This window comes from Vipera berus (genome assembly GCF_964194415.1).
Source record: "Vipera berus genome assembly, chromosome: 1".
Lineage (NCBI taxonomy): Eukaryota > Metazoa > Chordata > Lepidosauria > Squamata > Viperidae > Vipera > Vipera berus.
The window spans coordinates 123,655,458-123,682,918 of NC_138202.1; the positions used below are offsets into that span (position 1 = coordinate 123,655,458).

General features: G+C 40.9%; 1 protein-coding gene across 1 annotated transcript in view; it reads left to right on the forward strand.

Annotated features, from left to right (window-relative positions):
• The window catches only part of LOC308669360 (protein lifeguard 3-like), a 54,847-nt gene that overhangs the window by 13,533 nt on the left and 13,853 nt on the right, over positions 1-27,461 (forward strand). Inside the window, exon 2 of the mRNA XM_081329997.1 lies at positions 24,635-24,839. Coding sequence (XP_081186123.1) covers positions 24,647-24,839 — 193 coding nt within the window. The 5' untranslated portion in view covers positions 24,635-24,646. The remainder of the gene's footprint in view (positions 1-24,634; positions 24,840-27,461) is intronic.

Sequence of the window (27,461 nt, forward strand, 5' to 3'; positions counted from 1 at the left end):
CAGTGAAAACAGTGTTGGATTTGCACACTGGACAGAGGACAGAGTTCAAAATTTAACTTAAGAGCCTTGGTGGAGCAGTGGGCTAATGCCTCCTTAAGTAACACCAGCTGCTTGCAATTAGTGCAGGTTTGAGTCCCACCAGGCTCAAGGTTGACTCAGCCTTCCATCCTTCCGAGGTAGGTAAAATGAGGACCCAGATTGTTGGGGGAAATAAGCTGACTTTGTAATAATGCCGCTTGGGTGTGTGTGTGTGTGTGAAAGCCCTAATAAGCAGGCATATACATAGAATGAAGGCTACTGCTAAGCTTGTATGCCGCCCTAAGTCTTCGGAGAAGGGCGGGATATAAATGGAATTAAAATAAAATAAATAAAACCTTCACCCGGAGCGTAGTAAGTTGTTTGGGATCTCTGCATGTAAAATAATAATCAACTTGCCAGGTTGCTAAGACTCATGGACTGATGGGCACATTTGGAATTTTGAGAGCATGCTATTCTGAGTGCGGTCCTAAAATAGTTGCCATCGTGGATATAGCCAATCACAAACTAATCAAATGTCACAAGGCAAACGAGGGTGAAGGTTCTTTCTCCGAGATTGTAGGTTGGTTTCCTAGCGTTTCATTACCAGGCTAGGTAACATCTTCAGCGGTGTTTAAAGGATGTCAGTCTCAGTGTTCTTCTGTTTATAAGGGCTTCTGGTGTGGGTGTGTCAAGTGAGGGTCTTGTGATGGGTCAGGTACGAGTCATCAGTAAGAGGCTTGTGATGGGTCTTGTGATGGGGAGGTCACAAGCCCTTCTGAAGCCCTTATAAACAGAGGAACACTGAGACTGACTTCCCCTAAACTCTGCTGAAGATGTTACCTAGCCTGGTAATGAAACGTTCGGAAACCAACTCACAAGCTCGGAGAACGAACCTTCACCCTCATCCTACACCTGAGCTACAGATATTGGCCGCTATTTGCAAGGCAAACAATACATCAGGGGTCTTCAAACTTGGCCCTTTTTTTACTTGAGGACTTCAATTCCCAGAATTCCTCAGCCAGGCACGCTGGCTGAGGAATTCTGGGAGTTGAAATCCACAAGTCATAAAAGAGCCAAGTTTGAAGACCCCTGCAATACATGGAGCCCAGCCGTCTTTAGTTTTTAAAAAATACCTTGGGGGTGTTGTCGCTACACAGTGCAGAGTTTTGGGAGAGTGAAGAGGAATTATCTTCTTAAAAACATATAAATAGAGGACAGTAAACAAAGAGAACCTTTGTCTTCTGGGTACATTTCATTACCTCCATACAACCACAGCCTTCTCGGGCTTCCTCTTCCTCTTGGCCCATTCACATATTTGCTTTGTGGTTCCAGAGATGGTTCATGCCTGAAATGAGTCCCTTTTGTCTATAACAACATGACACTATCTAGAACATGTTGTACGTCTTGTAGTTGGAAGGATTTACTTCCAGTATTTGTCAGACTGCCCTCAGAACACTGGTATGGAGGAGTTTCAGTGTATTCCAGAAGAAAATGGAATAATTTACAATTTCATAGTGATGGACTCCCAGATCAGTTCATGTTGTCTATGTCCATAGAGCAGACATGTCAAACACAAGGCCCGGGGGCCGGATCCGGCTCGCAAAGTGGTTTTATGTGGCCCGCGAAGCCATCCTGGAAACAGTGAGGGAACGGCCCCCACTGCCTTGGCCCTGGCCCAGAGACCCTCCTCCTGCCAGAGACCCCCAGATCTGTCCCACTCCTGCCCAGGCCCCCATAGGCACCCTTCATGCGAACGTTGTAGAGCTGGCCATGCCCACCCAGTACGCACTCTAGCCACGCCCACCCAGTAGGCCATACACACTCTAGCCATGCCCACCCAGTAGGCCATGCCCACCCTGGCTATACCCACCCGGCCCCTTGAGGACAACCGCAATGCTGATGCGGCCCTCAATGAAATTGAGTTTGACACCCCTGCCATAGAGCATGCAATTATTCTTGATTCTTTCAGTTTTTGTTTAAACACACATACTTCCTAAACTCCCCATTCCCACAGTAAATACATGTAGAAATGCAGTAACGATATTATAAGGCAGGATATAGTAAAAGAAAATTAGCATCTGGTGAAACAAGTAAAATATAGCAATATTTTTAACCTCCTTCCAAAATCAGCGTAGAGCAGCCTTCAAAATTAGGTGTCAGCTTCCAGCTCAAGTATCCAAAAGTCCAGGATTATTTTCATTTCTGAAAAGCTTACTGTTTATTAAATACATGGCCTGGTAAAGGTGAGATAAAATTAACTCTAAAATCCCAAGGCATATAACAATGACTTTTCCAACTAACCCCCCTAGATGTCCATGTAGCTCATTTAAACATGTTATCTTTGTTATGGGGCCTGTCTGCTCTCTTCTTCACACCTGCTAGAATATTTTTGAAAGGTTTCCATACTGCCGACTATTAGCAAGCTTCCATAGAACTGGAGAAGTTTCGTTTTTTCGAACTAACCCATTCAAAAGCAACACCTCCTCCCTGCCTTATTCTAAGGCCAAGATGAAAACAGAGAGGCGCGTAGCTGCCAGATTTTCACTCTTGACATTAGGAGAGTGAACAGCAATCTGGCTGTGACAAGCAACAAGTAGTTGGCAATATGTGCTGAGGAGCCAGTGAATGTTGTCCATCAGATTGAAATTGCTCTGAGTGAGGCTTCTTAAAATTAGCTCCTTTCAGATGTGTTGGACTAGAGTACTTAGTCTGCAAGATTGTTGATTGGAGATGATCAGCATTGCAATTCAATACAGCCTTCTCCACTATTATACCCTCGTGATGGGCTGGTCGTCATCTTCCATAATTCCATGGCATCATTGATTGATCTGGAAAGACTTGATTTCTCACATTGTTGGATGCGGAGAGATTTCTCTAAAAGCACTTTGGTTTTTCATCTGTGTAATGTTAGAGCTAAAGCATTAAGTGAACTGTTCTCTGAATTCAGGGTCTGGTGACATAATTCATGAAAAGTAAATAACAGAGTGAGCGCCTGTTACTCGTCCCAGCTTCTGCCAACCTAGAAGTTCGAAAGCACGTAAAAATGCTGGCCACATGACCACAGAGACGTTCTCGGACAAGCACTGGCTCTTTGGCTTTGAAATGGAGGTGAGCACCAGCTCCTAGAGTTGGAAACGACTAGCACGCATGTGCGGGGGAAACTTTACCTAAATAATTGTTGATTAAGAGCCTCAGAAATAATAGTGTTTGGAACCCAGTCTGGAGTGCAGAAGGAGAGAGATGCTACGCATAGATGTAGAGGTGGCATTTTTGCATTGTTTTACCCTAGCATTTTTGCATTGTTTAACCCTAATTGTTTTCTTCTGTCAGAAGCATGAGTTGAAACCATGCTTTGTTTCTCGAAACAATGGTTGTCTCAAGAGGAAAAGAAAGGGCAGTTTGTAATAGACTAACCTAGAATGTACAACAGAGCTTGTTGAAAGGGATGGTGATGCAGGAAAAGAAGGCAGCAGGAATCACCAGGATCAACATATCAGCCCTAGTGAAGCTTAGTGTTTAGAGGATTGTTATCCCAGCTTTATTATTTTTATAAATAATTCATGATGGCAAAATTTCACAATATTCTTTTCTCCTCCTATTTCCCCCACAACAACCCCGTGAGGTGGGTTGGCCTGAAAGAAAGTGACTGACTCAAAGTCAACCAGTTGGCTTTCATGCCTAAGGCAGGACTAGAACTCAGTCCTCTGGTTTCACTGCTGTGCCAAATTGGGTCTCGGTTATGTTTGCTTAGGACTTCAACAGTGTAGCTCCTTTCTGTGTCATGAAGTAGTAACATGAAATGCAGCAAGTTACACAAAGAGATTTTATACAGGGTAAGATGGAGCAGCCTTTTCCAACCGGCGTTGTAGACCTCAGCGCTCAGAATGCCCCAGCTTGTGTGGTCATTGCTGAGAGCTGCAGTGCAAAGACAGGCATGAAGATGGGAATGGCAGGTTTAGTTGCTGTGACTCACTCACTTTTTGGAATGTGGCTGCACCCTGGCCTTTCCCATCCCCCACCCCCCATCACCCTCTGGGTTTTGGCCACAGAGTGATGCTAATTGTTTTGTCCTCTTTCAAAACCTCACGATGTGCCTGGGAAACTATTGGGACATGACTAACATAGCTACTGTTAAAAAGAGTATGCAGTTCTGAGATAAAATATTGAGTACACCAAGGTAATTTGTAGTTGATGTGGGCCTACTGGTTTTACAGCTGACAACGCTTCTATAGTGCTACCATATAGTAGTCTTTATTGTCAGCCCAGCCTTTTCTTCTTCCTATAGCTACAGTTAACCTGAGCAGTTCTCTCTCTTTTCTAAAAAAAATAAAATAAAAAATATTTAAAGCAGAAGTATGGAACTTTTGGGGACTCTGGACAACAGCAGCCACTGTTATATATCTGAGAGAAAACCCCTGAGTTAAGCTTCTAGATTGTGGATGGCCCTGTTTAAATATATAGATTTTAACTGTACATACAATTAAAATAATTAAAATAAATTAATATGATTATTCCGCATACATGTAATAATTTCCTAATTCTCAACTACAACTCAGCAGGAACTCCTTCCTAGTTTTCTCAAATCAAAGATTGTTGTACATCTTTGTTCTTAGTACCACATGAATCTTCACGGCCTACCTGTTCATTATCTGCTCTGTTAAAGTGTGTCATTTCTTTTTTAACCTGAGAAAATGCTAAATAAAAAAACAACAACCATGTTCCGGCACTGGGGGAGAAGAAACTCCAGGGGGAAGATATGAAGATAGGAAATAAGTACCCTGCCATACTTGGCTCCAAATGACTGTTTTTCCCGTCAGAGCTTAAACCAAAGGAAGGATGAAAATATATCTGTAGTAAATGTATTTTGAAATGGATTCACTGCTTGGAAAAGAAAGTTACCTCCACTGTCAGTCCTCAAGTTGTAACAGGAAAGATTAAAGAGCAGCCAGACTAAACTAAAAGAGAGGTGTCTGGACCAATACTCAGGTGTCAACTTGTGCTTGGTGGACTAATTACATAATATTTGTTTACATGGATCTTTGACAGTCTTCTAAATTGGCACTTCTAGATGTTTTAGACTACTGTAGGACTCTCGGGCTGTTTAGATAATATCAGACTGGGCAAAACTGGCTCAATTTTGGGAATCTGTGGGAAATGTAGTCTTTGGCATTGGAAAGATACCAAATTAGGGGGGAAATAAGATATATAGCCTAACCTGATTATTTTGTAAAAACACTGAGCCAGTTTCCCAGATACTGGATTGCCCTGAAATTCCCTTAGATATGGCAGTTCTATTTTATCTTCCATGAACCTGTACAGCATCCTGGAGTTGCCTTTTTTTGAGATTCTTCTCTTAAACATTTTCTCTGACCAAAACACCACAGTCAAGCATCTTCCTGGGCACCTTTTTTTCCTGATTTTAGGCAGAAAATCAGGCAGTCTGGGTCCTGTGATCAATTACAAACCCTTTCACTTCCTCTGTAAATGGAGAGACTCTGTTTGCAGCAGAGCAACACTGAATGTTAGCCAGAAGCAGTCTGAAATATCTGCTGCTGATATGTTGTAAGGCCTCCAAGGAGCATGCTCTCCCATTGTGCTCTGCATTGTAGATGCTGCTATTACTGCTGTCGTCTCCTGAGTATTTTTCCCCCTGTGCTACAGTAGGTGTGTTGGGAGGCCATTCCCTTTGCTTACTCCCTTTGCTCAAGCAGCCAAATGCTTTAAGCCTGACTCAGAGGGGCGGGTCTCTGAGTAAGGAAGCCAAGAATAGAACTAACGCTGTAGGAAGAAACAGCAATATTGCATTGTTGAAAGAAAAGTCTTCATCAGGGTCCAGTCCAAGCTGGGAATAAACAAAATGGAGACTGCTTTAGAAAGAAGGTTGTAGTTTATTGAAGAGCAAAGCCAGACAGAAGTGTCGCTTTGGAAAAGCTGACCACATTAGTAGGCAGTGGTGGGTTTTTATACCTTTTGTTTGGAGTTGTTCCTGTGACATGAACTTTGACCTGAGTCTGAGTATGTCTTTCTGGTATTGTGATGGTGGTGGGTTAATCATATTATGTTCTAAAGGTCATATCTTGCTTCCCTGGGGGTGTGGCTGATGACTATGTCCTGTATTGGATTTTTTGGTGTGAGGGACTGTTGATTCTAGGGATCTTTGTCTTTCTAATCCCATCAGCTCTAAACTTCCAGGTGCCAATCTTTCTGAAAGGATTATGATATCTGCATTTCTATGAAGAAAAATGCATGCTTTTCTGCCTTTTTAAGATCCTTTGAGGAAATATAATATTCTGCCCTTTTTAATATTTCCCTTCTCTGGGGGGGGACTGACTTCCCACAGTACCACTGTAAACAGCAACGGCAACGTGCTTAATAGTTTTAGGGCCTCAGCCTCCCCCCAACAATCATTCTGTTGAACTAATAATGTCATTGCATACTGGACTGTACCTGGTACAGAGTTAAGCTTTCCAAAGTACACACTTAGAGGCTCAAATGCCAGAATGCTTTGTTCCTAAGTTATGACTGACTGCTACTACTGTATATATTGAATAAAAATGTTTGGTAAAGAGACAAATATAACCCTGATATCTACTTCTAGGACAAAATATATAATAAGGACAAATCTGCCCTCATTATATATTTTTTTAGGATTGTAAACTAAAATCTTAAGAAACTTTTGTCCTGAAAGAGGGCACATAAATTATTTTTAAATACTGTCACCTCTCTTCTGTCATAGATTAGACTTCCAAGGCAGTGATCAACAAATTCAGTTAAACAAAGAATATACAAATGATAAATAAAAAGGCTGGAATACATCAGCAGAAAGATCTGTGATATTTCAAATTTCCCAGGATTAACAGGGAATTTTTGTTTGGAATGAGGAAAACTTTTAGAGAAACTGAATGTTTTCCATTTGCTTGTTTGTGGACATTTTTTTCCTCCTCACAGGCCATCCCTGAGGTATCTCCAAGGAACCATCCAAAGTAAACCCAAAAGAAATCTAGATTTTTTTTTCCTTAAGGGCTTTTAGATCTATGGCAGTGATTACTTTACCTTATTAGGTCAAATTTTCAGGGAGTGGATATAAAAATAAACAAGTGCATTTTCTTTTACCTCTGCTAAATATTAGAGTGTAGATCAGGGTAGTAAAGAAGTCATTGTGGAATCATCCAGCCCTTGCTGTGTAAGAAAATATAGCCTAAAAGTATGGTTTCTGTACAAATATTTTGGGATGAAGAACGTCCACTCATCCTTACGCCTCCCTATTCTTGGTTTTAAGAGACCAAAGTTGAAATTCAGTTCTTCGATCAATGAGAAGGTCAAGTCAGTGTTTCCCAAGTGTGGACTTCAACTTCAATTCTGATCCTTGAATCCACTCACGTTCAAGTGGATTAGTTTGGGAAACACCATCTTAAATGAAGGCATCACTTGATCAAAGTTTAGTTATTGCCTCATTGTTAAAATATTCTTAGTACTTATCTTGCCTTGATCCTCTTTATGTTACTTCTTAGTACCTTACAGAACAAACACAATAATGGAATAAGGCCTGGCTAGACTTGGTATTCTGGGGGTTGTTCCTTTTATGCATCTTGTGTTCTAGATCTGCACTCTCCATCATATCACCGTTGGTCTCCAGTGTGCCCCAAAAATCTTGAATCAGTCAGTCCTTTACCCCACTGCATTGGTCATGTTATGTAGGCAGCCCTTGACTTACAACCACAGTTGGGACTGGAACATCTATCTCTGAGTGATGTGCTTGTTAATTGAGTCATCCCATGTCTGTAACCAATTTTATGACCTTTTTTGCCACAATTGTTAAGCAAATCCAACTTCTCCTATTGACTTTGCTTTTCAGAAGCCAACTGGGAAGTTCACAAATGGTGATCACGTGACCCTGGGACACTGCCACCATTGTAAATACAATCTAGTTGCAATCAATCACATGAGCCATAAGTGCAAGGATAGGTTATAAGTCAGCTTTTTCAATGCTGTTGTAACCTTGAACGGTTGCTAAAGAAATGGTCATAATTCAAGAACTACCAGTAAAGGACTATCAGTACAAGTGACTCTCCCAAAGGTGCTTTTACAAAAGGCAACTGGACTTTTCTTTTTTTCCCCTTGAAAACATTTCTCATCTCAGAAACTTCTTCAGTTCTGACTAAATGGGAGGGAATAGAAGGATTTATATTCTTTGCAGTCATCCGGTCGTTAGAACTCTGAAGGTTGGGTTGTTAGCTCTCTGAGAGTTCTTGAGCTCACTTGGGGGTTTATATGTACCCTCAGACTACCTGAATTAGATAACCATGACCTGGATGGTTGAGAATCTCCATAGAATCTCCATAGACATGTACAAGTGACTTTTTTTTCCTTTCCACCCTTCCCATAGTTCATAGTTCTACTTTGGATGCAAATGGACTTTGTCATTTCCCTTTCCTTTAACAAATACTTGTGCGTGTCTTCTTCCAAGTAGGAACTTTCCAGTTTCTAGCTACTTGTTTAACTGGCATCCTCCTCCCCATTCTGGCACTCTGAGCTCCGACTGCATACTAGATGTATGACGTCAGGGGTTGAAATTCTTTTGCTATTCTATTAGATAAGAACTACCAAACTATATTTTGTTGCTGGTATGTGGGAGAGGGGAGAAACATGCTTTAGAACATCCACTTTTTCCTCTGTTATTTGTTGATTTATTTATTTATATCCCACTTTTGTTATTTTGTTAAATAACTCAAGGTGACTAACCGACCTAATACTCCTTCCACCTCCTATTTTCATGTTTTGTTCATGTTTTGTAAAACTTCCTATATTGACCAAGACTGTAAATGTTGCAAGACACCACAGTGGGCATATATGACTGTCCAGTTTGTCTTCCTATCCTGGACTTTCATAAGCTGCCTGATTCATTCATGCTCAAAAGTTCTAGCAGGCACTCCACAGCTTTCTTCTCTATAATGTTAATTCAGGGAAATGTTAAATTTTGAACAGCTCTCAGAAACTTACAGAAAGCAAGTTTCTCTCCAAGTTTTCTTTAACAAGATAGATCTTTAGGAAAAGTTCCAGAAATCTCAAAAACTTAATTGTTTTCGATTTAGAATCTAGGACAATAAACATCTCCCAGAAATCTCTAACACAGAGATTTATTTTTACTCATGGTTTCTATGTGAACTGGTAAGGAAGCTGTTTTTGTAACTGATAAGTAAGGTGTGTCAGAATGTGAAACTCTCTCAGGCAGTGAACATGCAAGTTTTGTGAATCACTGACATTACAGAATAGATGGAAACAGCTTAGAATAGCACATGCTTCCATGTGAGGAGTTGCACTGTCTGTAGGAGCCCACACACACTGCTTTACACAAATTCACACACATACTTTCATACAGACAGAGTTCTCTCCGGTGTATACTGTTCATTCATTTCTCCTTCACATTTCCTTCTTCCCATTATTGTTTTTGATGAGGATTTCTAAAAGAGAGTTGAAGTGAGGCTTGCCTGCCACTTGATGAGGCTTTGCCACTCCTGGAAAGCCAGTGGTGCCTCTCACAACAGCTGGTTGTCTGTAATCAATCACACTTGGGAGCCAATAGAGCTGAGCCTGGTCTGAGAGAAACACAAGTAGCAATAAGGCTTCTTTCTTTATTCTACTCATCTGTTACAGATTGCTAGCTTCCTGTTGCAAGCAGTAGTACCATAATTAAGCATAAATACATGTAGTCGCTGGGTTATGATGGCAGGACCAAAGTTTCCATTGTTAAGCAATATGATCATAAAGTGCAGTCACATAGCCAAATCACTTAGCAATGGCAATCCTGGCAGTTCTTGTTGTCATCATTAAGCGAGAACCTCACATGATCGCTACATAGAACGAGGCACTGAAACCTCCTCTCAGGCAAACAGACTGGTGGGCAAAAGTTACAGGTGGGTTGGTGGCTCAAAGTGCAGGTGGGTGGCATGGGTGGGCACTACAAAAAACAAGATCCCCATGCTGCTAGGAGTTCCTTGGGAGAAAAAAATGGCAGCAGCAACTTGTGACTTCCTACCAGCTTCCCCACTGACTTTTCTTATGGGAAGCCGGCAGGGAGGGTTGGAAATGGCAATCACATGACTGGGAGATGCTGCAAACATCATTGTGAGCCAATTGCCACGTGCCCAAATCTTCCTAGAGCAGGGGTGTCAAACTGCCGGCCCGCAGGCCGAATCCGTCATGCCGAAACCGCACCACCTCAGCTCCGGCAATGGGGAAAAAGTTGCAATACGTCACGACACATCACGACACATGGTGAGTTTGACACCCCTGTCCTAGAGTCACTTTGCATAATGGGAGGGGCAGCATATTAATTTAATAATAAATAAATCACAATCACATGACCGCAGGATGCTACAGTGCTGCAACCTTAAGGGCTGATTGTTAAGTCCCCCTCATACAGCACAGTCATAACTTTGAACAGTTAGTGGATCTAACCCAAGGCCTGCTTCCTGTAAAGTCCATGCCATTCTCCAATCTGCTGACTGGCAGAACCCAGGATGTGGTTTCCTGGCAGGCAGGAAGTAGTGGATTGTTGCTTGTGGGAGGGCTCCCCAATCCTCCAAGGACTGCACTTGTGAGCCATGGGTTGGTCTGCCATGAAATAAAGGCTGATTTAAACTTAAATGTCTAAAATAAACTGTGTGTCTAAAACATACCTTTTATCCATTTCTTTTAGTTTCAAAGTGGCTTTTTATGTTTTTAGCACTGAGATACTGATTTGATACAGAATTGGTGTGGCCCAAAGGACTTTGCTGTCAGACACAGCAGCAGCATCTGGCACTGTTCTTGACCCTGCACTGACTCTCAAATGCAGATGCACAATATCAGGGGCTAAAATAATTAGCTGCCTTTTATACATCATCCCAAAAATAAGATAAAAGAAGAGTTTATATTAAGCCACCTAGTTTGGGTAATGAAATGCCTCCAAGAAAACAATCAAGCTCAGAGACTACCAAGGACCTCTCATGTTATATTAAACCTGCATATCCCATTGCATAAACCTAATGGTTATCATTTCTATAGAAAGATAGCATGTCTCATTGACTCATTGGTTTCGTTGACCATTTGCAGCCATGTTATTTAATAAATACTTCTAATCCTTAAAGCAGGAGTCTTCAAACTTGGCCCTTTTTTGACTTGTGGACGTCAACTCCCAGAATTCCTCAGCCAGCATGCCTGGCTGAGGAATTCTGGGAGTTGACGTCCACAAGTCATAAAAGGGCCAGGTTTGAAGACCCCTGCCTTAAAGGATTAAAGGTGTCTAACGTACGGTTGCTTGCATATTTATTTAGCGTATGGCATATCATACATGAACTAGCAATATATATTAACATCTGCAATATATATTAAATGTCCTTTGAATAAATAACTTCTTTTGGCACCTGTTCAAGTTTTGATCATATAACCTTTGCAAACCTGAGGCTTATATCTTGTTTCCTTTTCTCTTTAGCTTTGTTAAGTATTTGATGAAATGAGATCCTAGAAGTCCTGTCCAAATGATATATGCAGCCCATCTTCCATTAGCTCTAGGAGCGGAGAGATATAGATGTTATATTATGTTGGGCTACCGCACCTCGGGGGAACTTTTATATTATTACACAGTATATACACAATATGTAAGAACCTTTTGCCTCTTTTTAAGTCCTTAGTCATGCTAAGCAGCCCAGAAATGAGCTTGCAGTGTTCTTAGGTGCTTTATCTCCATGTTTACCCAATAGATAAGATATGCTGTTTTGTGGTGCCAAAGTCTCTTCCATAAATGAAGAAAATTTAATAATAATGTATAAACCAATTTTGGGTGGAAGGTAAATGCAGTGTCAATGCAGCCTAACCTTTGAATCGTTCTGATAAACTTTCCACTGAAAACTTTTCTTTTGTGATGCTAATTACTTTCCCTTTATCATACTCTGCCTTCTCCCTTTCTGTTTACACACACACACACACACACACATATGAAAGTTTGTGCCAGATTTCTCCTTCATGTTATCTTCCTGTTCTGGATCCAGATTTCCATGTGAACTAACTCTGTTAGTTCTGCATGTGACCAAGGATTCCCACTTCCCTTCCATGGTTCTCTTACAATTAACTAGTTTGTTGGGAGAAAGAGCTGTGAAATATTTTGCATATATGCTACTTGTCTCTCCTTTGCAATAAGGCCATGTAATAGAACTGGGTATGTCTAGTTTAATGAAGAGGAGGACTAGGCGTGACAGAATAGCCAACTTCCCATATTTGAGGGGCTGTCACAGGGAAAAGTGGGTCAACATATTCTCCAAAGCACCTGTGAGCAGGACACAAAGCAATGGATGGAAGCTTATGAATAGAATAGAATAGAATAGAATAGAATAGAATAGAATAGAATAGAATAGAATAGAATAGAATAGAATAGAATAGAATAGAATAGAATAGAATAGAATAGAATAGAATAGAATAGAATAGAATCTGGAAGGGACCTTGGAGGTCTTCTAGTCCAGCTCGAGCAGGAGAACCTATATTATTTCAGACAAGTTGTCTAGTCTCTTCTTAAAAACCTCCAGTGATGGAGCGCCCATGATTTCTGGAAGCAAGCTGTTCCACTGGTTAATTGTCCTCAGTCTTCAGAAGTTTCTCCTTAAATCCAGGTTGCTTCTCTCTTTGGTCAGTTTCCAACCATTGTTTCTTGTCTTCCCTCTGGTGCTTTGGAGAATAGTTTGACGTCCTCTTTGTGGCAGCCCCTCAAATACTGGAATACTGCTATCATGTCATCCCTGTTTCTTCTTTTCTTTAGACTAGCCAAACACAGGTCCTGCAGCCGTTCTTCATCTGTTTTAGTCTCCAGGCCTTTGATCATTTTTGTTGCTCTAAAAAAATTCTACGACTACTTATACGGCAGGGACTTCATGGTCTTCACAGACCATAAACCACTTTTGGGGTTATTTACTACAGACAGAAAGACACCCCACATTTTATCCCCTAGGATGCTTAGATGGTCCATTTTTTTATCGGCTTACACCTTTAAGCTAATTCACAAGGATATGGGCCTTGCAGATGTCCTGAGCAGGCTTCCACTGCCTCAAATTGAACCAGATCCAGCCCCAGTGGCCCGCATTTTGTCCATTCAGGACTTGCTGGAGTTTACCCTTCACGTGGGGGACATAGCTGCAGAAACGGCAGCAGACAAGACTCTAAGTAGAGTGCTATCTTAGGTACACACGGGGTGGCTTGATAAAAGCCCAGGTCCTGAGTTTCAGAGCTATTTTACAAGGAGACATGAGCTCTCAACTCATAAAGGGTATATTCTTTGGGGGAACAGGGTTATAGTTCCTACCTCACTAAGAGACAGGGTATTGCAATCGCTTCATGAAGGTCATCTGAGTATTGTTCGCATGAAAGCTTTGGCAAGAAGCTATTTATGGTGGCCAGGATTAGATAAAGCCATTGAGGCCCAGGTGCATGGGTGTTATACATGCCAGCAATGAAGGCCTGAAATGCCGCACGCTCCTGTTCACAGGTGGGAGGAGACACACACTTCCTGGTCTAGGATTCATATAGACTTCGCTGGGCCCTTTCAGGGACAGCTCTTTCTTATAGTGGTCGACAGCCATTCTAAATGGCTAGAAGTTATGCCAATCGCAAATATGACTACTGCTAGGACCATCCAGGTGCTAAGGAAACTTTTTGCAATGCATGGGCTTCCACATGTCGTAGTGTCCAATAACAGAGCCCAATTTACTGCGGCAGAATTTCAGGCATTCCTGAAGGCAAACCTCATTAGGCATGCGACATCGGCTCCATTTCACCCATCTACTAATGGTCAAGCTGAATGTATGGTTCGCACCATGAAAGAGTTATTGAGGTGTATAGTGACTGGGGACTGGCACCACAGACTGGCTGACTTTTTGCTCTGCCAACATTCCACGCCATGCACAGCAACAGGGAAAAGCCCAGCAGAGCTGTGCTGGGGGAGGCGCCTAATCATGAAACTGGACAGGTTGCACCCAGACCGGGTGGCAGCTGAGGCCTCTCACCCAAGACCCCTGAGGGGACTGCAAGTGGGCGACAGGGTGTGGGCCAGGAACTATGGGCATGGGAACTTGTGGGTGCCAGCTCTGCTTTCTCCCTACTGCCTGTTACTTCCTTGCCATCTTTTCTCTTTAGTGGACCTACAGTTTTCTTGACTTTTTTCTTGTTATTCATATGTTGAAAGAAATATTTTTTATTGTCCTTGATTTTGGTTGCAAGTCTTCACTCATTCTGAGCCTTTGTTTTCCTGACGTCATCTTTGCATGTTCTGGCTGTCTGCTGATAATCAGCCTTAGGTATGTGTCACTCTTTCTATTTTTTGTACTTGTATTTTTTGTCTTTCAGTTTGTCAGAGAGAACTTTGAGCAGCCATGCTGGTTTCTTCTTGAATTTCTTGTTTTTCTTTTTCAGTGGTATTGTGCTGGATTGGGCTTTTATTATCATGTTTTGCAGAGTTTCCCATGCTTCTTGTGTTGTTTTCCCCTTTAGAATTTTCATCCATGGAATCTTTCCTAGGTTCTCTCTTAGTTTGTTAAAATCAGCTTTTTTGAAGTTTAAGACACTGGTTGAATTATTTTCTATTGCTTGTGTTTGCATTATATTGAATTTCAGCATGATGTGGTCACTTTTACTCAAGGTTCCAGGAACTTCAACTCCCTCTATTACTTATTCTCAATTAGTAAGGATTAAGTCCAGTATTGTGAAGAAAGTGAAGAAGAACTAAAGAGCCTCTTGTTGCGAGTGAAGAAGGAGAGTGCAAAACTTGGGTTGAAACTAAACATTAAGAAAACCAAGATCATGGCATCTGGCCCTCTCAATTCCTGGCAAATAGATGGGGAAGAAATGGAGGTAGTGACAGATTTTATTTTCCTGGGCTCCAAGATCACTGCAGATGGGGACTGTAGCCAAGAAATTAAAAGACGCTTGCTCCTTGGGAGGAAAGCCATGGCAAATCTAGACAGCACACTAAAAAGCAGAGACATCACCCTGTCAACAAAAGTGCGTATAGTCAATGCTATGGTCTTCCCAGTTGCAATGTATGGCAGTGAAAGCTGGACCATAAGAAAGGCTGAGCGCCAAAGAATTGAAGCCTTTGAACTATGGTGTTGGAGAAGACTCCTGCGAGTTCCTTGGACTGCAAGGCGATCAAACCAGTCAGTCCTAGAGGAGATCAACCCTGACTGCTCTTTAGAAGGCCAGATCCTGAAGCTAAAACTCAAATACTTTGGCCACCTAATGAGAAGGAAGGACTCACTGGAGAAGAGCCTAATGCTGGGAAAGATTGAGGGCAATAGAAGAAGGGGACGACAGAGAATGAGGTGGCTGGATGGAGTCACTGAAGCAGTAGGCATGAGCTTAGATGGACTCCAGAAGATGGTAGAGGACAGGAAGGCCTGGAGGAACATTGTCCATAGGGTCGCGATGGGTCAGACACGACTTCGCAACTAACAACAACAACAACTCCAGTATAGCTTTACTTCTGGTTCCCTCCTTTACCTTTTGGGTGACAGAGTTGTTGACTAGGTTGGTTAAGACTCTGTTTGATCTTCCACTCACTGCAGAGTTTGTCTCCCAGTTGATATCTGGATAATTGAAGTCTCCCATTACTACTTTGGTATGCTTCCTACATATGTTTATTAACTGGTTGGCAAAAAGTTTTTCTATTTCTTCTGATTGGTTGGGTGGCCTATGGCAATGCCACTTTTTTTTCTTTTATATTGACCCATATACGTTATGGATAGATTTTATGTCTGATCACATGCATTTCTGTAGATATGTTGTGTTCTCTTACATATAGTACAACTCCCGCTCTTTTTTTGTAGATCTATTTCTTTTGAACAATTTGTATCCATCTATCAGTACATTCCAGTCATGGGTTTTGTCCCACCAAGTTTCAGTAATGCCAACTATATCACGCCCTCCCTCGTATACTATTGCTTCTGGTTCACCCTGTTTGTTCCCCAAGCTTTGAGCATTTGCATAGAAGCATTTAGACCTTTATGCCCGTCTGGGGTATGTTTCCTGCATCTCCTGATTGTTGTTGGAGTTTTTCTTTTTTTTCTCCTCACTCCCCCTACCTCATTGTTTGATTTGTGTTCTTGGGATTTATGACTGGTTTTGTGTTCTAGAGATTCTAAAGATTGGTCACCCTTCCCCCTTGATTTTGGTTTAAAGCCCTCCTGATGAATCGAGCCAATCTTTTTCCGAGTACATTTTTTCCGTTTTAGTGAGGTGCTGCCCATCCCTTGCCAAGAGTCCTTCGCATAGGAAATGCAGTCCATGAGCCAGGAAACCAAAGTTTTCTTGGCAACACCAACCCTTTAGCCAGGGGTTTATGAAGGAGAGATCCAATCTAAATTTCCTGGCAGTAAGAACAATTAATCGGTGGAATGGCTTGCCACCAGAAGGTGTGGGTTGGAAGTTTTTAAAAAGAGATTGGAGAGCCATTGGTCTGGAATGATGCAGGATTTCCTACTTCAGCAGGGGGTTGGGAGTAGAAGATCTCATGGTCTCCTTTCTGTTAAAAAGGAGAGGAAGGATGGCTAGACATCAGTTCCTAACCACAACGATGCCAAAATGTGTTTCATCACAATGCAAGCCTGTCTCTTTCAAGCTAGTGTTGCAACCTCGGATACAAATATTTCAGAGGTGGAGTTTATGTTGTGATGTCGTGCTGTGTTTCATTTATTATGGCTAAATTTATTAGTCACGAAGTGTGTGACTGTCAGGACCCACCCCAATCCACATCTTAGGAACTAAGGACTCTTGGAGCCGAGTTGTCCAAAAGGAAAAAGTTTACTAGGATAGGATTGGTTGTGGAGATATGAGACAGGATCTGGTCTTGAGTCACATTCAATTCTATATAAGCATTCCCGGTTCAACCCCCCTCTCCTCAAACTCCATTTGGTTAGGATCCCATCAATTCTGGTTGTCAGGTCCTTCCGTGGGAAGAAAGGAGCTTCGTGCATTCCTTTGTTGATTGCCTTCTTCCTACAGCCCCAAACAGACAGATCGCTTTCCCCCCTTAGTTCCCTCAGATCAAAGGTTCTTTGAAAGCAGCTACAGATAGACTGAATAAACAATCCCCCCCTCCTTCTACAAGTATGGCAGAATCGCGGTAGGCACAATATTTTAACCATACATTTATGAATGTGATATCAATGGATTCTGACAGTGACTGCAGTGAATTTACTCATAAACTGCTTTCATCTAACAATGTAACATAAACATGAGATACAAATGTAAGAGTTTCCTTTCCAAATTTGTTGATTTTTCCAACTTAGATTTTTTTTTTTTTACAAAAGTAACAACTGGGCTTGCAAATGCTTTCTATGTGTATGTTTAAGTCTGGGGGGTGTTCCACAGGATCTCTGCAAGCAAATATATACCTGCAATTCTCTTATCTCCTCACTTTAATTTTTTCTAATGCATTTTAATTAAAAAAAGAAGGACGCAGGAATGTGGCAAAGCCCCAGTAACGGGCATCACTTCATTTACAAGAATGATTCTTAGGTATGCTTTAGAAATTGGTGAATGAGTGTAGCTCTGTTGTCTATTAATTAGTTACCCATCTGCCATGAAAAATAAATAAAAGGATTAGATGAGAGCGAGAAGTAAAATAATAGGAGTAGGAGAAGCTGTTTTATGGGCCTGACCAGCATATTGCAAATAACTGAACTTCCCATGGCAGACATTTTAGGTGAGTGCCCATACTATGTTATAAATAAATTCATTGTAAATGTAAAACTTGCCTAAAAAGATTAGAAACCCTTGGTTTAGACGCTGATAATTTATCTAGAAGCAACACAGTAAGAGAGAAGAACTAGCTTTTTCCCACCCTCCAATTTAGCTTAAAAATTTCTTGCCACTTGAGGCAATTCAGTTTTCAGGGAAATCATTGAATGACAGCATTCTAGATATCTATTACAACCCTTCCCGTGTCATGGACTGGTACCAATATGTGGCTTCTTAGGAACCAGGCAGCGCAAGCAGTGGGCGAACGAGCAAAGCTTCATCTGCGCATGCACAGGATCTAGGTTGCATGCAAACCATCCCCCCCCCAAGTCTGTGAAAAAATTGTCTTCCACGAACCAGTTTCTGATGGCAGAAAGGTTGGGGACTGTTGTATTACAGCACAGTCCCACTTATATTTACACTGAGTTAGACCACAATGTGTGTCAGCCCTCAGATAAACCAGACAGGAAGCACAACAAAAAGAACTAATTCTATTTTTATTGTAAGGCTACATTAACAATGTCTTGCAAGTCTGAAATCACACATTTCCTGCCTCCACTTTGGATTGCTTGATCTCTTAGGGTGGGTTCTTCTTAAGTTTGTTAAACTTAAACTACTACTGTTAAACTACTGCAGGCGCCTGCCTCTGTGGTCCGATTGTTTCCTAGGTAGCACCTTTCCCCTTCTTTCCCCAATGTCATTCGTACATTCCATTACAATTTGTCACCGGGCTTCTCTTTGCTGTGGTCACACAATGTTCAGTGAAACTGAGGAGAGCCTGATGAACTTTCCCTGGAAGATGACAACCCAGTTCATTAAGTAAACAAATACACCTATGCGTCTGTTCCAGGAATCCATAGGCCTTTCTGCTTAAATTAACTATATGAGCTATATATTTGGATAAGGTAGTCCCAAAGGACTAGATATGAGCTATGCTAACAGGAAGAAGTTACTTGTTTTTTCAACCCTCCCAGGAACTGTGTCCTGTTTCTTCCCCTCTGCTTCAGATAATAATTCCTAATTGCCATTTACAAAGGACACAGTCATTGTTACATGAGCAGTACAATCTGTCATATACCTAGCAAATCTTCTATCCAGAGAAGACTGCCTTGCACCCCAGACATGCTGAAGGAGGACTGTTTAACATTTTGGCCGATCACACAAGTGTGCGTATAAAAGAAGAGGAACTGCCACATTGGATCTGTTGCAATGGGAATGGGGAATTACAGATTTTTCTGCTGTTCCTATGGAATGTTACTTTTCAGATGGACTGCCACTGGACGGTCAGTTGGCTCAAACAAATGTGGCAGTAAAATAACTTCTTGAAGTCTTTTTATTTCCAGAGGTGCCATATTTCAAATGACTGAATATGCCGTATTGGCTTAGGATGCTTCTATAGGAACTGTAGGCCGTTCTATTTTTCTGTTGTCTTTGTTTAACTTCCCAAGATATTAGGATAAAGAGCCTAGTTATGGGGGAAAAAACACATTTATCTGAGGGACATTCCTGAACACTTCTGTGACTATGGAAAAACATTCATTTTTAAAAAAGAAATGTTGATTGTTTCCTACATTTTAACAATACAATAAAAACAGTATGCATCATTTTCTCTCAAGTTGCACAGTGGGGGTGTGCGTTTGCATGCATAAATATATAATAAAACATTCACTTAAGGAAGAACAAACTTCCACCCATTCCCAGCATTCAGAACAATAATAAAATGATAAAAATCTAGCGTAATCAGTACTTCAACTAAGCAAGAAGCCTGAAATCTGCCATACCCACTTTCCTCATTTTTTTTTTAATCTAGCCCGTATCCTCCTGTTAATCCTTACACCTTCTTTTCCCCCAAGAATTTATAATTCTTCTACCATATTATTATTTTTGTTGATTGCACATGTTTAGAGTGAAATGGATTTGGCATTTTTGTCAGTTGAGTTCTTCTCGTGGACCTGGGATAGGCAGATGTGGTTTATTTTATTTATTTATTTTTATTTTATTGCATTTATATACCGCCCTTTCCCTGAGGACTCAGGGCGGTTTACAGGGAGTTAAAAATCAAATCCATACAAAAGTTAAAACTCAATTTAAAAAATATTAAATCAACCCTGTACTATTAAAAATCCCAATTAAAATGAATGTCTCCTCAGCCTGGGCCCGAGAGCTCAAAGAGCCAGGTCTTCAGGCCCCGGTGGAATGATCGGAGGTCGGGAGCAGTCCTCAGCTCCACCGGCAGCTGGTTCCAGAGGACAGGCGCTCCCACTGAGAAGGCCCTATCCCTGGGTGTCACCCGCCGGCAATCTCTCACCGGCGGGACCCTGAGCAGACCCTCCCTGTGGGAGCGCACTGGGCGAAGGGCGTTTGATGCCGGCAGCAGGTGTTCCCTCAGATATCCCGGACCCAGGCCATGTAGGGCTTTATAGGTGATAACCAGCACCTTGATGGTGTTAAAGGTATTGTTGCAAGATGTAACCTGTTCCAAGTAAAGCTACCTTTTGCAATTGACTGATAATTTTGTCACTGCTGATGGTGTTCAAGTGGTGCTCCAGATGTTTTGGAATTGCACTCTAGGCACTGATTACCATTGGTACTATTTTTACTTTAGTTTCCCACAGTTGTTCTATTTGCTGGTCTATATATTTTGTGATTTCCCCCCAGCTCTTTCTCTTCTATTTTGCTGTCTCCAGGTAACTGCAACATCCACTCTCCAGACTTCGTTTTTCTTATCACAATTGTTAAGTCAGGGATGTTGTGTGACAGGTGCCTGTAGGGTTGAATTCTAAATTCCAGAGTACTTGAGCTTCTTCATTTTCTGTGAGTTTGTTTGTTTTGTGGTCCTGCCAGTTCTCGTTTTCTTGCAGACAAACGGTAGTTTCTGTCAGAATCCATTGATATCACATTCATAAATGTATGGTTAAAATATTGTGCCTACCGCGATTCTGCCATACTGGTAGAAGGAGGGGGGGATTGTTTATTCAGTCTATCTCTAGCTGCTTTCAAAGAACCTTTGATCTGGGGGAACAAAGGGGGGGAAATGATCTGTCTGTTGGGGCTGTAGGAAGAAGGCAATCAACAAGAGCCTTGGTGGAGCAGTGGGCTAATGCCTCCTTAAGTAACACCAGCTGCCTGCAATTAGTGCAGGTTCGCATCCCACCAGGCTCAAGGTTGACTCAGCCTTCCATCCTTCCGAGGTAGGTAAAATGAGGACCCAGATTGTTGGGGGCAATTAAGCTGACTTTGTAATAAGCCCTAATAAGCAGGCATATACATAGAATGAAGGCTACTGCTAAGCTTGTAAGCCGCCTTGAGTCTTCGGAGAAGGGCGGGATATAAATGGAATTTAAAAAAAACAAAAAAACCTAAAGGAATGCAAGAAGTCCTATCTTCGCACGGAAGGACCTGACAACCAAATTGATGGGATCCCAACCAAATGGAGTTTTGAGGGGAGGGGGTTGAACCGAGAATGCTTATATAAGATTTGAAATGTGACTCGAGACCAGATCCTGTCTCATATCTCCACAACCAATTTATCCTTAGTAAAAATTTTCCTTTTGGACAACTCAGCTCCAAGAGTCCTTACTTCCTAAGATGTGAATTGGGGTGGGTCCTGACAGTTTCAATGCTTCATTGTTGCTACTTTGTCATGCTGTTGTTTGTGGTCTGTGCAATCTTCTTACAGCAGCTAAATGCTGGTGCTTTGTTTCTTCAGCTTCTTTGCAGAACTGGCACTTGCTGTCTGTTGCTGTCTTCTAAATTTTTGGTTTGTATAATTTGTTCTTAAGGCTTGGCCTTGTGCAGCCAGAGTTACCTGCCCCCATCTTTCTTCAATTTTCTTGCTCTTATTCATTGCTAGGTCTTGTTATCTGCTTGCCTTTTTTTTAATGTACTGGCCAGGTAATATTTTATTTTGCCATGTCTCTTTTGTATTCTTCACTTGATCTTTCTTGCAGTTTGGTCTTTCCAGTAATCAGTCAGCATTCGTGGTGTACTAGCATTAGGGCCTCTTCTCCACTGTCCTTTAGATATTCTTCCAATGCTCTTTTTTCTTCTTCAACTGTCAGATGTACTTGCAATATTCCACTCCCACCTATTTTTCCTGAATAACTGGAGTCTGTCAACATTGCTGCATGGATGAAGGGCATGACTCATTGTCATTATTTTTCTGCTTTACTTATACAGGGCTTTTAATTTTGCTTGGGTACAGTTCACTATTCCAGCTGCATCTAATGACTAGAATTGCCCACGTGATGGACCACCGGGTCTTTTTCTGCCTTCAGTTTTCTATGTTTCTTTACTCTTCTTTTTGTCTATCGTTGCATTTTTTGCAACATTTTTATTTGCAACCACCCAATGCTTTTGGAGTTGAGTAACATATACATCGAAATAATCATCCTAATCATCAGAGTTACAGTATGCATTTTACAATTAGAAAGGAAAAACAATCTCCTCCAAATCCACCCCCAAACTTAACCCTCCCTGTGTATATGACGTTTTCCTATCACTGAGTCTTCCACATCTTGGAAATGTTAACTATGGTCCTGGTTCCCAAAGGATGACCTTCTTCCCTAACCTAATAGGAAGAAGAGAACTTAGATCTGGCCAGCTGGGACAAACAGAACTCTGGGTGGGCAAAACAGTGTTCTTCATTTCTTGAACTGCCAGCAACTGCAGGCACGCTTTGTGCTGTTCTCATAGCCTATCATTATTCTGCTACAGGAACACTCTGAGGCCATCCTTGCTGATTTAAAGTGGGACAAAGATTTGTCCCAATTTATGGGAAATGATTGGTGGAGTCCTCTGATTCATTATCCTCTCATTAAGCGTTACCTGCCAGTGGAAAAAACAACTACTAAACACTTTAATCTAGATTTGAGCAAGAAAAGGCAGGTGTTTAGAATCACATTGTTTATTTATTTATTTATTTGGAATGTTTTGAGTTCTTCCTCAATCCACAGGGACTCTAAAGTTGCCGGATTATCTAATGGCAGGTATGGAGCTGTCCTAGAGTCCTCTGAGTTGTCAGTAGGACTATTTCTGAACATAGTTTAGTGCTCTTCTGAAGCTAAACTGGTGTTTAAAATTAGGTAACCTGGCTGATGGGTAACAGTGTGTTGGTCATCATGACATTAACATATATATTTTTTAACAAACACAGGTCTAATACTCTTTCAGAAAAGTTCTGAATTGATGTCTATAAGGAATTTGCATAAGGTCTGCCAAAGCACTGACTTTGTAATAATGCCGCTTGGGGGTGTGTGAAAGCCCTAATAAGCAGGCATATACATAGAATGAAGGCTATTGCTAAGCACATTGGTTTGTGCTTAAATTGTAAGCCGCCCTGAGTCTTCGGAGAAGGGCGGGATATAAATGGGATTAAAAAAAAATATAGGCAAGGCATTGACAGAAGATTTTCCTTTGACCCGAGCACAATGATTGCGAGAACAGCGATCAGAGAAGAAAAGCTAAAAGTTACCAACGGTTGCTAGGCAGATTTCATCCTCTGGCCACATTAGCAACCATATCTTTGGTAAAGTGAAGCAGATCATGTTTGTGTCTGTGTGTGTTTTGCTCTTTTTGATTCCTGGCCTCAGTTTGAACTACTAGACCTTATGGTTTTCTTGGCACAATTTCAGAAATGACTTGTCCTTGCCTACTTCCTGAGAGAGGAGTGATTTGTTCAAGCTCACTAAGCTTACTCATACCTGAACTGGGACTAGAACTTGCAGTCTCCCAGTTTCTAGCTTGATGCTTTAACCACTACACCAAACTGGATCTCCAGATGTGCCACATCATATCCACAGTCAAAACTGAGTGCAGAGAAAACTGTAACGCTGCTTTAAAACTGGAATAGCTTTGGTCTGGGGATTTGATGAAAGCAACATCATAAGGATATGCTACATTCATGCCATAATTAGAGGGTTGTTTGAAAAGGAGCCTAGGTGTTCCGTGCTGCCTGAGGATCAACAGATAGTAGTTGGAATGAAGAGGCTATGCATGGCTTTTACATTAATGTTTGAGGGGAAGGAGAAGGGGTGTTGTACACATCACTAGATTGTCCCATTTTTTCCTTTTCCCCCGTAGTCTGAAGGTTGCCATATAGCTTGCATGAAAATCTGAGCCCTCCTTAACCTCTAGGTCTAGGATGTTTATCTGGCTTATCCCAGATGAATAAACAGGTGACTGTTTATTCATGTCCCTGTTTAGTCATATTAACACTCTCTCTCTCTCTCTCTCTCTCTCTCTCTCTCTCTCTCTCTCTCTCTCTCTCTCTCTCTCTCTCTCTCTCTCTCTGTGTGTGTGTGTGTGTGTGTGTGTTTCCTCCATTCCCTTTCTTTCTCACATATGCACCCCAATTGTAGTTAATAAAATCTATTATGAAAGAAACTGAAGACTATGTTGTCACCAAAGCAAAGATTTCATCTTCATTTTGGCAAACAAGGACTTGATTGTAATTAGACTGATAGGTATGCCGCAGTCTAAAGCTGTGGGGCCTTCGAGTATATTTGCTTTCTTCATATTTTGCACTCTAACCTGTTTTAAAATAGATTTAGACACTGCAGAACAAACCATATATTGCAGGAATCAGCCCTCAATCCAGGTGTGACCCACAGGAAGCCTAGAAAAAAAGTCCTTTTTTTATTTCTCTGTTGCCATCTCTGGCCACACTGAACTAGGAAACAATGACAAACAGAAGTACTGTACTGTGTAAACCTTACAAGACTCTTGACTCCTCTTACTTTGATGGTTTACTGGTGGCTCCCTCTGCTGGCCATTTAGTGGCATGTTCTTGGAAAGACAGGATGGTAATTGTTTATGGAAGTTATGCTTGACAAATAAATGCTGTTTTGTTTTTCAGTGCTGAAACAACATGTCACACCCTTCTGCTCCTCCAAGCTACGAAGATCGGAACCCTCTCTATCCTCCGCCAGGGGGAGGATATCCTGGAGCTTATCCACAACCACCACCCTATAGTAGCGGGCATCCACAGCCCGGAGGCTACCCCCACCCAGGAGGGTACCCCCAACCGTTTCCTCCTGTGCCTGTAGGACCTATGACTTATGGTAATGCTTAGGTTTTTTCCTTCTTTCTCTCTTGATAGGATGTGCAGTATAATAAGCGGGGCAGGGGCAGAGGGAGAGAAGAGATAAAAGTGGAAACTTCCATAATTGCAAGTTTTAACAGTAGCCGAGATTTAATCCTTAAAAAACAGGCATTTACAAATTCAGTAAACTTATTGAAAGGCACGAGACTGCATCCTGGTCTAAAGTTTTCATTCTAAAAAACAAGATAAAAAGGAAAGTGTTTGGGAGAGGAAAGAATGAAAGAACAAGCATGTTGTGGGGAATATATATATATATATATATATATATATATATATATATATATATATATATATATATATATATATATATATATATATATATATATATATATATATATATATATATATATATATATATATATATATATATATATATATATATATGTGTGTGTGTGTGTGTGTGTGTGTGTGTGTGTGTGTGTGTGTGTGTGTGTGTGTGTGTGTGTCAAATGTTAACTATTTAGATTACCTTGCTAGGCCCCAAACATGGGGCAAATCTTTATTTCCTGTTTTCAATCTCAGAAGGGTATGGCTGACTGATGAAGACTAAAGAGTCAGAAATGCATCTCAGTCTCCTTTAATTCTTTGTTAGTAATTTACACAAATATATGAACTGTCCGGTGTGACTACAGCCTGTTCGATGGCCTTCAAGATAGGCTGAAAACAGGAAATAAAGATTTGCCCCATGTTTGGGGCCTAGCAAGGTAATCTAAATAGTTAACATTTGACACATATCTCCCCTTGCAGAAAGCTAACAGAGCGAGAGAGATCCTGTGGCTCAAGAGGTAAATAACACTGCCTAATATGCAATCAGCCCAGGTTCGAATCTCAGAAGGGTATGGCTGACTGATGAAGACTAAAGAGTCAGAAATGCATCTCAGTCTCCTTTAATTCTTTGTTAGTAATTTACACATATATATGTGTGTATATATATATATATATATATATATATATATATATATATATGCATATATATGTATGTATATATATATATGTGTGTGTGTGTGTATATATATATATATACTGTGTGTGTATATATATATGTATATATACTGTATATATATATATATATATATATATATATATATATATATATATATATATATATATATGTTTGAATATTTAATTTCATAATTTTAACCCAAATTATAGAGAATACATTATGTCATCTGTTGCTGTATCTGTTTCCTGTCTAATTACTTCTCCGCTTAATTTGCCTTATGCAAACTTCTCTATAAAATAAAGAATTAATCTCAGCTTATTGATTCTTCTGCTTGCCTTGCAAAGCAGAGGCTGAACTCTAGCATTGAGGAAATGGGTGTGGTTAGGTGGATTGGCAGGATTTATATCAATTTAACTATGACTACACAGGGAATAGTTAATTTTTACCAACCTTTAATCACCCAGGTATAGTTTCAGTCAGACTGGTTAAAACCCTGTGTTTACTACAGTACTCAATATATTCTGACTGGTTTTAGCAATTTCTCAACATGAAACCAGGAAGTAATAGTAATAAATTTCAGCTTCATAGTAGTAAAATCCAGTTTGTTAATGTAAAATTACATGTGACACAATATGATTTTATACTTAGAAGATATATACAGATAGCCCTCAATTTACCACTGGTTGCTTAGTCACCATTTGAAGTTACAACAGATTTCCCCTCCCCCTCCAACTTTCAACCTGGGTCAGAGATTCTGATGGCTGCCCCCCCCACCATCACATGATCACATATTGGTTGCTCAGTAACCGGCCTACATGATCTCATTTTACAACAAAAACCGGCCCCGTAGCGAACAATTGCCATTTGCTGCAAAAAACAACAACAATCCAACACGTTGAAAAATAAGGTCATTTGTGACTGTCATGCCTTAGAACCATCAGAAGCAGGCTCCATTATGGTTATAAGTTGAGGACTGCTTGTAAATATGATTTTGTCTTCTTTTGTGAAGAAAGAGAAAAGTGTATGTTAAGACACCAGAAGTCTTTAAAATAAGGTCATTTGTGACTGTCATGCCTTAGAACCATCAGAAGCAGGCTCCATTATGGTTATAAGTTGAGGACTGCTTGTAAATATGATTTTGTCTTCTTTTGTGAAGAAAGAGAAAAGTGTATGTTAAGACACCAGAAGTCTTTCCTAAGAACTAAAGGAAGGACCCTCTGAATAAACTGTTTCTCAAGACAAAGATCTTGAGATTAAAATGCCTTTTAACAAGAACATAATGCAGAAGTTGCTTTATAGTTGCACAGCGTAAAGAGAATTAGCAAGGAAGAAGATTCTGCAGCTGCAAGCAAGAACTTGGTGCTAACTAATCTTTTGTAACTAATTCAAAAGAAGCATGAGACAAATGAATCTGTCATGGACGTCAAAGAGTTGCTGTGTAGGCAGTGAAGCTGTGTCCTTTGAATTATTATGAGCCTTTTATAGGAATAGTTTTGTATATCTGTGTGTGTGTGTGTGTGTGTATGGTATGACAGTTTTGAAAATGCCCTATCACTTTTGGAGAGAAGAGCTTGCTGTCTTATTTTTCCTGTTTCTTTGAAGAATGGCATAAATACACAAAGTCATGAAATCTTGTCT